The 12,597-nt window shown below is 43.3% G+C and overlaps 1 protein-coding gene across 2 annotated transcripts; it reads left to right on the top strand.

Annotated features, from left to right (window-relative positions):
* The first annotated feature begins 2,309 nt into the window (after nucleotides 1-2,309).
* LOC109680042 (CD209 antigen-like protein 2) lies at nucleotides 2,310-7,760 on the top strand. 2 transcript variants are annotated; one of them, XM_020155046.2, is made up of 7 exons: nucleotides 2,310-2,449; nucleotides 2,544-2,630; nucleotides 2,851-2,940; nucleotides 3,421-3,498; nucleotides 4,267-4,418; nucleotides 5,090-5,199; nucleotides 6,808-7,760. In XM_020155046.2, exons 1-7 carry the CDS (start codon nucleotides 2,413-2,415, stop codon nucleotides 6,956-6,958), a joined length of 705 nt encoding a protein of 234 aa, XP_020010635.2. In that variant the 5' UTR covers nucleotides 2,310-2,412; the 3' UTR covers nucleotides 6,959-7,760. The 2 variants fall into 2 exon arrangements, with proteins under 2 accessions (XP_020010635.2, XP_073910335.1); XM_074054234.1 differs by lacking the exon at nucleotides 2,544-2,630.
* The last annotated feature ends 4,837 nt before the right edge of the window (nucleotides 7,761-12,597 follow it).

Raw genomic sequence — 12,597 nt, 5'->3', positions numbered from 1 at the left:
AAAATACAAGACACTTCCAAATTGACAGATACTGCAAAAAATACCTAAGCTGTCCTCAAAATGATCATGGCCATAAAACCAAGGAAAGTCAGATAAATTGTCACAGCCCAGGAGAGCATAAACCAAGGTGATGTCGCCACACACTGTGGTATCCTGGGTGGGACTCAGGAACAGAATAAGGACATCATGAAAAAAATAGCGAAACCCAAATAGTGTATGCAGCTCACTGTGGCATTTGTTATAAGTAAGAAATCCACACTGGTGTATTCTCCCTTATGATCACATCTTAAATGTATAAGGTCAACAACCTTCTACATGGTTTCAACAACCTAGGGAAAACCAGGCGAGAGGAACATGGGGAACCTGTATTCTTTTTTTGTGGTACTGGGGCTTGAACTCAGAGCCTACACCTTAAATCACTCCACCAGCCCTTTTTGTGTTAGGTATTTTTGAGATAGGGTCTCACATACCATTTGCCTAGGCTGGCTTCAAACCTCAGTCCTCCTGATCTCTGCCTCCTGAGTAGCCTATGAGCCATCAACACCTAGTCTTATATTCTATCTTTGCAAAATTACCAAAAATCTAAACCAAGTCTAAAAGTTAATATGCCTAGAATTTCATAGGTCTAAAAAAGTAAATCTAAGGCAAATATATTTGCCACTATCTAATCATGATTTGTGCACATATTCCCATCTTTAACTTAAGATAACTACACATGCAACACAATATGCAATGGTTTAATATACAGCTGAAGACATTTTGTGTGTGAATGCACAAAGGCAGCCACCACGCTAATAAAATATCATACATTGCCAGCAGACATAAGATTTTGTTATACTCCCTCCTCCTGGTCAATCCCCACTTGCCCCATCTAAGCAGCCCCCATTTCAAATTCTTATCAAAGATTACTTCTATCTATTTTTTTGTGGCAGTACTAGGGTTTGAACTTGGGACTTCACACTTGCTAGGCAGGCTCTCTACCACTTGACCCCCACCTCCAGTACTTTTTCACTCTGGTTATTTTGAAGATAGGGTCTTGATTTTTGCCCAGGTCAGCTGGATTGAGATCCTATTTTACACTTCTCAGTCATTGCAATGACAGGCACCCGCCACCATGCCCAGTACTTTTCCATTAAGATGGGGTCCCTCAAACTTTTTTTTTGCCCAGGCTGTCTTAGAACCATGATCCTCCCAGTCTCAGCCTCCCACATAGCTGGTATGACAGTCACACACTACCACAACCACCTTTTTTCCATTGAGATAGTGTCTTGCAAACTTTTTTGCTGGGGCTGGGCCTGGAACTGTGATTATTCCAATCTCAGCCTCCCAGATAGATAATATTGCTGGTGGAGTAGCTCAAGTGATAAAAGCATCTGCCTAGCAAGTGTGAGGTCCTGAGTTCAAACCCCAGTGCCACCAAAAAAAGTGTGCATGCTTAGTATTAAGTAGATAAGATTACAGGTGTGAATCAACAATGCCCAACATACCTATTGTTAAAATTCATATGAAATAGAGTCTTACAGTATCTAATCTTTATGTTTTGATTCCTTCACCCTGTGGGGAGTTATATGCATATTATTGCAGGTCTCTGTAGGTTTGTTTTTCATTGCTAGATAGTATTCCACTCTTCGAATATACTATTTTTTTCATTACCACCTGGTGGCCATTTGCGTTTTCCCAATTTCATCAGTTCTGAATAAAGCTTCTAGGGGACCTTGTTTCCTTCCCAAGACTATTCAACTTCCTTTTCCTGGTGTGGAAGCAGATGATCTGGGTTCAAATCCCAGCTTCACAATTAACCAACAGTGTGACTGTGGGAGTTACCCAGGCTTTCTGTGCTTCAGTTTCTAACAATTGTAAAATGGACAGAAGTTTTTCTACCACAGGCTGGGAATGTTAGATAAATAAGCACATAAAGTAACCATTAAATAAATATAAGCAATGATGATTCATCCCTCAACTCCCAAGTCAGCAGAAATCACCAGGAGGGAGGACATCAGCCAAGCAAGTCAGCGAAGCCTGGGGTCAAACAGGAGATGGTGTTTCCTGGAAGGCAGAAGATATTGCATTCCCATCCCATTGTAAGTTAAGGAGATATAACAAAGAAGCCTTATTTTACACCTTATTGATTTCATTAAGGACATCCCAGAACTTGGCCACACCATGCGTAGAGCAGGGTTTTTTTTTCTTATTGACCCCCACAACCTTTCCAACCTCTAAAAATCTTGGAATATCCAGCACAAGACTTGCTGTGTCAAGGGTTGTTTCCTTCCCTCTAGCTCTTCCGCTGTCAACACTCAGTTCCCTGTTTCTCTTCCTGAGTGAGAATAGATTTGGAGAGTGAGGAACATGGGATGGGAAATAAAAGCTGTGATCTCCAGCAGTTCCTGGCACTGAAGGACAGCAGTGACCATGAGTGACTTCAGGGAAGCTAGGACACAGCAGCTGGGTGAGGCGGGGCTGAGACTCTGGGGTTTCAGGGCTCAGGAGGAAAGCTGGGGTCTCTGCTTTCCCAGGCTCTGACTGATGCTCTGCCTATCCAGAGAATGAAGAACTGATGACTGGCGGCATCAGATATTCCATTAAAGGCTCTGGATCCCAACCAACTTCTAGGTTCAATTTATTTGCAGGTAGAACAGGGATAGAGGCTGAGGAGGAGTGAACACCCCTTCTCAAATACCTGTGTCCTGGGAAGTGGTGGCTGGGACTCCTGGGTGCTGGGGAGGTGGAAACTGGAAGCTGGACTCCTGGTTCCTAGGGAGGTAGAGTCTGGGGCAGAGACTCATGGCCCCTGGGCCAATCTAACATAGGAACAAAGGTGTACTGGAATCCCAATTCTTCTTTCTCCAGGCTGTCACCATCATGGCCTTGCTCTCCTAGTCCTGAAGTTGCTTTCCTTCACAATCTTGGCAGGGCTTCTGGTGGCTGTCCTCATCCAAGGTAAGGCAAGACTTAGATTTTGACCCTTAAACTTGGACAGCATGTTTGGGAGAGAATTTGGACCAAAAGCTGAAATCAGGTACTTCAGCAACTTCTTGGGTCTTCTCAGGGCCCCTTCCACCTGTGGGGAAGAGATGGGAAAGGAACAGGAGCAGGGAAGGACCCTGGCTTCACTTGGCCTCGTGGTTCAGTCTTCTCTGGGTGCTAGATTTTCTTGTCTTTAAAGAGATTTAAATAAGACATTGGTCAGAGACAATGCCCTTTATGCTGAGGTGGTGGTACATGCCTGTAGTCACAGCTACTCTGGAGGCTGATGGTGAGATGATCACTTGTGCCCAAGAGTTTGACAGCAGCCTAGGCAACAATACTGAGACCCACCTCAAAAACAAAAAAGGAAAAGAAGAATGTCCCTGTGGGCCCAGTGCAATCCATAAAACAAGTAACTGTTTCGTAATTTCAGTTGTTTTTTTCTTGGCACAGGCTCTAAAGTCTCCTGTTCCCAAGGGCAGTCAAAGCATGAGATCAACCAGGAGCTGAGCCAGCTGAAGGCTGGAGTAGGTGAGCGAGTGAAAACCAGGGGTCTCCAAGTTGTGTCACTTTGGTTGAGTCCCCAGCCCTAGTTGAGCCTCAATTTCCTCATCTATGAACTGGAAACAGAGGGTAACATCAATACTGCACTTGGTGGTCACAGGATGACTGTACATACAGTAGGCACTCAGTTAAGCCAGACTTCTGGCCTCTGGAGTTCTAAATCCCCTACTTCTCCCAATCTGGAGAAGAGGGGGCCAAGATTCACAGATCCTCCTGGGGTGTGAAAGGAGCTCAGGCAGTGGAAAGGTGAGTGGCTCCCCCAGGGTGCTGTGTCAAGGGAAGGTACTGACTATGGAGGGGTTCAAGGCTAGAAAAACAGGAACATGGTCATCCAAGAATGGGTCCTGTTAGGAAAATGCCACACACCGCACACAAAGGAGGCTCTCGAGAGGTATCTCATGTCCAAAGTTTAATAAGCAGGCTGGCTGGCTGAGAAGAAAAAATGGCGCAGCAGCTTCTCTCGGTGGGTCTGGCCTTAAGTAGCTTTTGGGAGAAAGCAAGGGCGAGGGACAGACAAAGAGAGGTGTCAGGAGATAAGGGACAGTGGAACTTTGTTCTGCAAGGGATGAGACCAGCTGCTGAAGCAAGGTCTAGGGGCGGGCAAAGGAAGGTGGTGGGAGATAAGGAACAGTGGGCTTTGTTCTGCAAGGGATGAGACCAGCTGTGGTTCAGGCTGCAGAATGGTGGCCAGGGGCAGTTCTTATCAGGTCCAACCTGACTCTCTTTCCCCAATAGATCGCCTGTGCCGCCGCTGCCCCTGGGACTGGACATTTTTCCAAGGAAATTGCTACTTCTTCTCTAAGTCCCAACGGAACTGGAAAAGTTCTATCACTGCCTGCCAGGAAGTGGGGGCCCAAATAGTGATCATTGAAAGTGATGAAGAGCAGGTACATGTGGTGGGGGCCCCCATCCCTTTCTGGTGTATGCATCTGGCTGTTGGTCACCCAGGGATGAGACTGTTTGTCAGACATTATGGTCTTCTTATGCCACTTGGAAAATGAGAGGAAAGGTATGAATGAGGGTTTCTCATGCATTTTGCACACATCACATACAGCACCTGAACATTTTTAAATGCTTAGGGAACACCTAAAATACAAGTGACCTCGCTGGTGTGCTAGTCAGTGTTTAACAACTGGCTCTCTGAGGGATAAAAGATCTGAGGTATAATATTTGCCCATTTCCCTGATGTAAATATTTCCATTTAAGCTTCTAATGGGACACCACTCAACGCAAAGCTGAAAAGGGGTGAAACCCAGTCAGGAGTATATTCCTGTGGACATGCTCAAAACTCTTAAGAAAGATACACAGACAATATTATTAAGTGTGTGTGATGAAAGGCCAGATGTGCACTTCTATAGCAAGTCAGAACACACCAGTCCACAGGTTACAGATGTAAAAGTAACTCAGACCTCCTGAGCACAGGTGAGAGTCTGTGGCCTGGTGTAGTAGAAGAGTGATAATAAGATTGCAAGTAGAACCTCCATCCAAGGGATTGGGGAGAAACAAACCAGAAAATGGGGTACAGAGCCCCCTTCTGACTCCTTCTGTACCCTTCTAGAGCTTCCTACAGCAGACTTCTAAGAATAAAGGCCAAACCTGGATGGGGATGTCAGACCTGAATGAGGAAAGCACATGGCACTGGGTGGATGGTTCACCTCTATCATCCAGGTAAATCCAGACAGAATCCATCACTTTTACAGAGTAGGGGTAGGAACTCTGAAACTCTGAATTTACCTATCCTTGGGATCCTCTTTACACCCTGGCTCTCTATTCAGAGTCTGTGACATTTATTGAGCAGGAGAAGAAGGTCTTCATACCCATGTGCAGATAGTGTGGCAGGTACCTGAAATTCCACCAGCTGAGCTGCAAGAGGAGCCTGGAGCCAGGGTAGGGAATTTAAATATAGTGTATTATTAGGTGATCTGTAGTTTAATAAAGCCATAATATCAGGACATTATAGCCATTGAAAAGATAGCCTGTTAAATACTATGAAAAGCAGGTCATTCTAAGGGGAGGTCACATATGAGAGAGGGAGAGTAAAAGAAGGAAGTTAAAGCCAGGCGCCAGTGACTCACTCCTATAATCCTAGCTACTCAGGAGGCAGAGATCAGAAGGATCACAGTTCAAAGCCAGCCTGGGCAAATAGTTCATGAAACCCTATCTCGAAAAACCCTTCACAAAAATAGGGCTGGCAGAGTAGATCAAGGTGAAGGTCCTGAGTTCAAGCCCCAGTACCACAAAAAAAAAAGACATAAGAAAGTGAATAAGGTTGATGTACTTCCTATACAAGAATGAACATAGAATTTTTAAGCCTGTTGGAATCACATAAGAAGAGGACTAAGGTAGAAAGAGAAAAATATAGGGGGTGAACCAATTCAGTTTATAATACATACATACATGTAAATGTCACAATGAAACACCCTATATAGCCATCTTAAACAAACAAAAATATCTTTTTTTTTTTCAAAAATGGAGAACAGGAAGGCAAAACAGGTCCTACCTGGGATTGGTACCAGTGGGAGGGGGGAGAATATAAGGAAAGGGTTAGGAGGGTGAATGTGGTGGAAATATTGTGTACATATGTATATAAATGGAAAAATGAGACATATTGAAGCTATTCCAAATGGGAGGAGAGGGAATAAAGGAGAATGACGGAGAGGGTGAATGTAACTATGATATATTGTAAGAACTTTTGAAAATGTCACAATGTACCCCCAGCACAATAATTTAAAAAAACTAACAAAAACTTTAAAAAAGAAAAGATAGCATATTAAGCCCAAGGGATGGAGTATACATCATACCATAGAGGTTCACATGTGGAAGGATCAGGATAAGTCAGGATGTGAATGCCAAATTTTGGAGGGAAAAGCCTTTATCTTGGTGCCCATGGGAAAGAATAGTTGAGACAGGCTTAGCACTGGCTAGTTTGAAACAATTCAGTGAGTTCCAGAATGGAGCTTTCCCTAGTTCTCTGGTACCAGGCCCTGGGCACATGTATAGTAGCCTAAGGTGCAAGATGACAATGGTTGGATATGTGCATTCTAGATTCATTGGTTTGTATGTGAAAACCACCCCCTCAGCAGGTCGACTCTTCCCCAGTATGAAAGAATGGAGGCCAAAGTCAAGTGTCTTGGGCAAATCATTGGGTCCAGAACAAAGCATATCCACTAAATGCTGGCAGGGCAGATATGAAAGCATCAAGAAGTTTCCAGGTGCAAGAACAAGGTTCACAGAGTGAGGCTGGGCAGAGACTAATGTTGTGGATGAACTTTGCAGCTTCAAGAAGTACTGGAATAAAGGAGAGCCCAACAATGCAGGGGAGGAAGACTGTGCGGAATTTAGTGGTGGTGGATGGAATGATGCCAGTTGTGATACAGAGAAATTCTGGATCTGCAAGAATTCTTCACTGTCCTGCTCCAACAACTGAATGCCTAGTTCTTCCTGGCCTTTCATCATTGAGAGCTTCACAAAGGCTCTAGGACTTTTCTCTGTCAGATTCCTCTGATGACTCCAGGTTCCCCTTGACTTAGTGCTGGTGGTTTCTTGCCCACCTTTGCAGTATATTACAGTAACCAGGTGTGGGATACATTCACGTCTGGGTGTGTTACATTAATCTACTCTGTCTTCCTTGCTGAGGTCACAGGGTTTGTATTGCCATGGGCTAGCTGCTATGTCTCCTGGGGGGTTAATCACATCCCTGCATACCTTCCTGCCATCTGCTCAACTTCCATTAATCTTCCCTGCACACCTTTGCTTGGGGATTTTCCCTGGATGTTGTAGTTCAGTCTAGAGGGCTGGAAACACCAGGGAATTAATCTCCTCCATCACCCAATGATTAATGGAATTTGTCATATAGATACCCTGGTTCCATCATCCCTTGCTGATGTCCTGGTGGACCCATTGAGTCTACCAGATCTCTCTTCAAGGACAGATATGTTGTCACAACTTCTGGAAGTTCTGCTGGAGGCAGCTGTCACCTGTCATTCCTTTCCCACCTGGACTCTGTCACAGAAGCTACCTTCTCCAAAGCTGAGCTTCTTCCTGGAGGCAGGATGATGGAGATCTGGTCATGTTTGGCCAACATGGAGCAACTCTGAAGGACCATTTAGGTTCCGGGGCTCTGCATGGGGTCAGCTGTGACTACTCTCAGACTTTCTCTGCTGGACTTGTCCTTCTTCTTATTCCTGTTCCCTTCCTCTGACTTAATAAAAATATCTTTGTTTACTTTCCTGAATGGTAAGAGTGTCTTTTCTTATAATCAGCCCAATGACCACACCTGAATTTATGCTAGTGAGATTGCTTAAGGTGGGGGGGGGGTCCCTAGAAAAACTCAGGATGGAACTGTCAACCATAAAGACCAAATACTTGGTTAAAGAACTGGAAATTTCAGTACCACCCACTAATTTCAAAGAAGATTGAATTTATTAAAATCTCTGTATCCAGCCTGGCACCTGTAATCCTAACTACTCAGGAGGCAGAAATTAGGAGGATTGTGGTTCAAGGCCATCCTGGGCAAAAAGTTAATGAGACTTCATCTTAACAAATAGTCTGGGCATCGTGGAGCATTCTGTAACCTCATCTACATAGGAGGAGTAGGTAAGATATTGCTATCCAAGGCTGGTCCCAGGCAAAAAGGGAGGCCATATTTGATAAATGACTAAAGGAAAAAGAGTTGAAGGTGTAGCTCAAGTTGTAGAGTGCCTGCATAGTGAGCACAGACTCTGAGTTCAAACCCTAGTACCACCAAGGAAAAGCCCCTCTGAACCCACAGATCTGTTGGGTGCCCAGTCTGGTGAACACTTGGTGATGCTAGAGGGTAACCCATCTGGGGAGAGCATGGAAATTCCTCCTTACTCTTTCCATGGTCTCTACATCTCTTCCACATCACTGTTTCTGAGTTGTAGCCCTTATAGTAAGCCAGCAAATGTTTTCCTGAGCTTCTGTGAACCACCTGGAAATTACCAAACTTGAAAGGTCATTGTAGGGACCCCCAATTTGGTAGTTGGCCCAGCAGAAGTATGGTTAACCTAGGTATCCCCTTTACTGCTAAAATACAAAGTAGTATGATTAGTCTTGGGGGTTGAGCCCCTCTTAAACATCTTCCTTGTTAAACTCCATCTCACTGTGAGCAAACAGTGTTTCAACAGTATTTCTTTGATTTCTCTGTTGTTTTCTTATTTAAGTTTCATTGCTTTCTGTTCTGATCTTTGTCATTCCCTTCCTTATCCTAGCTTTGGATTGTGAAATCTAGACTCAAAGAACAAATTACAACTTAGCTAATATAAATTTGCTATATGCTCATTTATTCCCTAAAAGAGGATTAAATTTTCCAGTCTTCAGAGCAAAGGAGTTTGGTTATATAGCCAGGGAAGGGAAGAGGCAGGCAGGAACAAATGACAGAATGGAGACTGGTCATTTCCAAGTCACTTTCCTTCTAAGACTGGGGCAGGAAGACAGACCAGTAGAGGAATGACTGATTGGTTGCATGAGATTTGTTTAGGTTATCTTTTGTGTGTAAGATTGAGGAAGTGGGAACTTCATTTTCATGCCTACTAGCCTGTTTGGAAATTGGGCTGTTATCGCTCTCATTCTGATTCCTCAGAAAGTCAGAAAAATGGCTTAGTTTCCACTTGGTGACTACATACATGTGCCTAATCAATTTGTAGGATGGATTTCTGCTACTCCTTAAACATCATAGGCTGATCACCAAGGTTCTAATTGCTGTCACATTGATACAAACTACCTGGATGGGGTCCTTGTATTCTACCCTGTTAGAAATCATTGTTGGGTGAGGAGACACTCCTCCAGTTATTCTGGGCCCTGGTGGATGTTTGTGTTTGTGGCAGCACAGTGGGTGACAGTGGGCAGTAACAGTCAACCCTGGGCCTTTGTTGTCAGACCCCTGACAGAAAAGGCAGTGGCATGGAATTTGGGCCTTGGGGTTTTGACCCAGAATTCAGGGGCCTAAGTGTTTCAGCTTCTGTGAAACACTTATCAGGTAGTGTCTCTGTGCTAACTGATTCCATATCCCAGGTAACCTGAAGCCCTAAGTGTTAGAGCTCTTTGTACCCAGGTGACCTAAGGTCAATGTTCTCTGTTGCCAGTTTCTGCCTTCCCCCCACAACTCCTGTCAGTTTTGCCCTGGCCACTCAATTTGCCCACCATACTGCTGCCCTGTTTCCAAGTATAGTTGTCGTTCTACTTCCATTGTTTCTTTCCTTTTTCTTCATGTTAATAGCTCAGCAGAGGTGGGCAAGACCATGCAAAAGAAAGCCTTTATGTGACCTGTTGTGACACCATGGGGGAAGCAATGGGTATCTCCCAGCTACTCACAAAGTGAGTTGAGCAGCCTACTTATATAGGCAGAATGGGAAAGAGACAGGATGTCTGCACCAACCGTGTCTGTCCCCTCATGCTTGCACCAATCATGATACAGTCCATTATGCAAATGAAGGGCTGTGTTTGCACCAACCACAGGTCTTCTTTTGGGCTGAAGTGCTGCCTTGCTGGCTTGGGTGGAAGTGGCAGTTATGGCAATTGGTCTTCTGCTAAGCCAAAGTACCTCTCAAAGTGTGCTTGCAACAGAGGCTTATCAGTATCAGTACTATAACAGTACTCTAACACTGTTTAACTTCCGTCCCAGTGTCCCAGGGAGAGATGGGTCCCTACCATCTGTTTCAGTGCAACAAAGCATCAGTTGTGGTGCAAGATATGAACCCAATATTATGGGTTGTCTGTGTATCTGGGACAAATTAGAAGGCCCTGGAATGGCAGAAACATAAGTCTCCCCCTACTCCTACACACAGTGTTGCTGGAGTTTTAAGGCAAAAGTTCCAGCTCTGGAAGTCCCAACAGAATAGGTTTGGCCACCCATCCCAATATGCCAATTAAAGAGGCAAGTAGTGGTGAAGGGCAGAGAAAGGAAATTTACTCAATGCAGCCATGTCAGAAAAAACATATAAAGGGATTCAGTGACATCAAGTCCATCTTCAAGGAGCTCACAGGAACTTTGAGGTTCTGTATAAAAGGAGAGAAAGGATGGGGGTTGAGGTATGCATAGCTGATGGGGCAGATAATCTTGGTCAGGCTGTTGGTATGATCAATCATTATTTATGTTTTTCAGGATTCTTTAATAATACAATGGGGTTTTGTTGAAGGTACTGTATATGCATACAGTGCATTTTGAGCAACTTCACCCCTCTGTTATACTCCCATATCACACTTCCTTCCTACCCCCATTTTAAAAACAATATTTGGTGGGTTCCTTTATGTTATCTCCATACAGATGTAAGTAACATACTATGTTTCTCTTCCCAGTCCTTACCCTGCCATTTTCCCTTCACCTCTCATTGACCTCTCCCCAATACTGTCCCTTTTGCACTCAAGTCAAATAAAGTTTTGGTTTTGTGAGGTATTCTGAAGGAGTTGTTGTTGATATTGCTTTGAGTAGCTTCCATCCCTTATCATAAAGATGTTTAGCAATCAGTCCTGCCACGTCCAGAATACAAGGTAATGTCAGATGTAAAGGTTCTGGTTAAAGAGGCAAAAGTAGAGCAACAGAGGGACAGAATGAAGTTAGTTAGGTCAGTGACTCCTGTGTCAGCTCCCTGATCTCCACAGAATTATTCAATCCATCCAATCATGCCTATTTCTAGGACTCAGTGAGAAACTCATCCTCTTATGACTACACAATATACATTCTTCTCAGCAGTCTATGGAACTTTCTCCAAAATCGATCATATCTTAGGACACAAAGCAAGCCTCAGCAAATATAAGATAATGGAAATAATCCCATGCATTCTATCTGATCACAATGCATTAAAACTAGAACTCAACAACAAAAACAACAGCAGAAAATACACAAAGAATTGGAGGCTGAATAATACATTGCTTAATGATCAGTGGGTCATAACATAAATAAGAAAGAAAATAAAAAGTTTCCTGGAAGCTAACAAAAATGAAAACACAACCTACCAGAACCTATGGGATACAGCAAAGGCAGTCCTAGGAAGAAAGTTTATATCCATGAGTACATATATTAAAATGATAGAAAGATCTCAAATAAATGACCTAATGCTACATCTCAAACTCCTAGAAAAGCACGAACAAGCAAAACCCAAAACAAGCAGAAGGAGAGAAATAATAAAAAAAATAAGGGCCAAAATTAATGAAAGCAAACAAAACCATGAGAACAGGCAGTACCAAACCACAGGAGAAGAAAACACAAGGAATCAGAGAGTAACACTGATTCAGCTGCACACAATCAAACCCTTAAAAACTATACAAAGGATCAATGAAATAAAAAGCTGGTTCTCAAAAAAATAAACAAGCTATGCCCACCTTATTTTTTACAAAGTCACCAAAAACATACAATGGAGAAAAGACAGCGTTTTCAACAAATGGTGCTAGGAAAAGTGGCTATCTGCCTGCAGAAAACTGAAACTAGATCCATGTCTGTCACCATGTACTAGTATCAACTCAAAGTGGATTAAGGACTTTAATATCAGACCTGAAACCTTGCAGTTAGTACGCGAGAGAGGAGGGAATACCTTGAAAACAATAGGTATAGGCAAGGACTTCCTCAACAGAACACCAGCAGCTCAGTAACTAAGAGAAAAGATGGACAAATGGGACTACATGAAATTAAAAAGATTCTGCACAACAAAAGAAATGGGCTCTAAATTGAAGAGACCACCCACAGAGTGGGATAAAATATTTGCTAGCTGTACATCAGACAAAGGACTGATAACCAGAATATACAGAGAGTTCAAAAAACTAAACTCGCCAACAATCAATGAACCAATAAAGAAGTGGGCAACTGAACTAAACAGAACTTTTTCTAAAGAAGAAATCCCAATGACCAAATAACACATGAAAAAATGTTCTCCATCCCTGTCCATAAAGGAAATGCAAACCAAAACCACACTAAGATTCCACCTTAATCCTGTTAGAATGGTTACCATCAAGAACACCACCACAAGGACACCAAACAGACTTAACAAAATAGAACTACCCCACGACATATTATCATAAAAACTACAAGCACAGAGAATACAAAAAGAATAT

This window comes from Castor canadensis, chromosome 14 (assembly GCF_047511655.1).
Source record: "Castor canadensis chromosome 14, mCasCan1.hap1v2, whole genome shotgun sequence".
Lineage (NCBI taxonomy): Eukaryota > Metazoa > Chordata > Mammalia > Rodentia > Castoridae > Castor > Castor canadensis.
The sequence above is the reverse complement of the archived record's forward strand: the minus strand, read 5'-3'. Positions and strand labels throughout refer to the sequence as shown.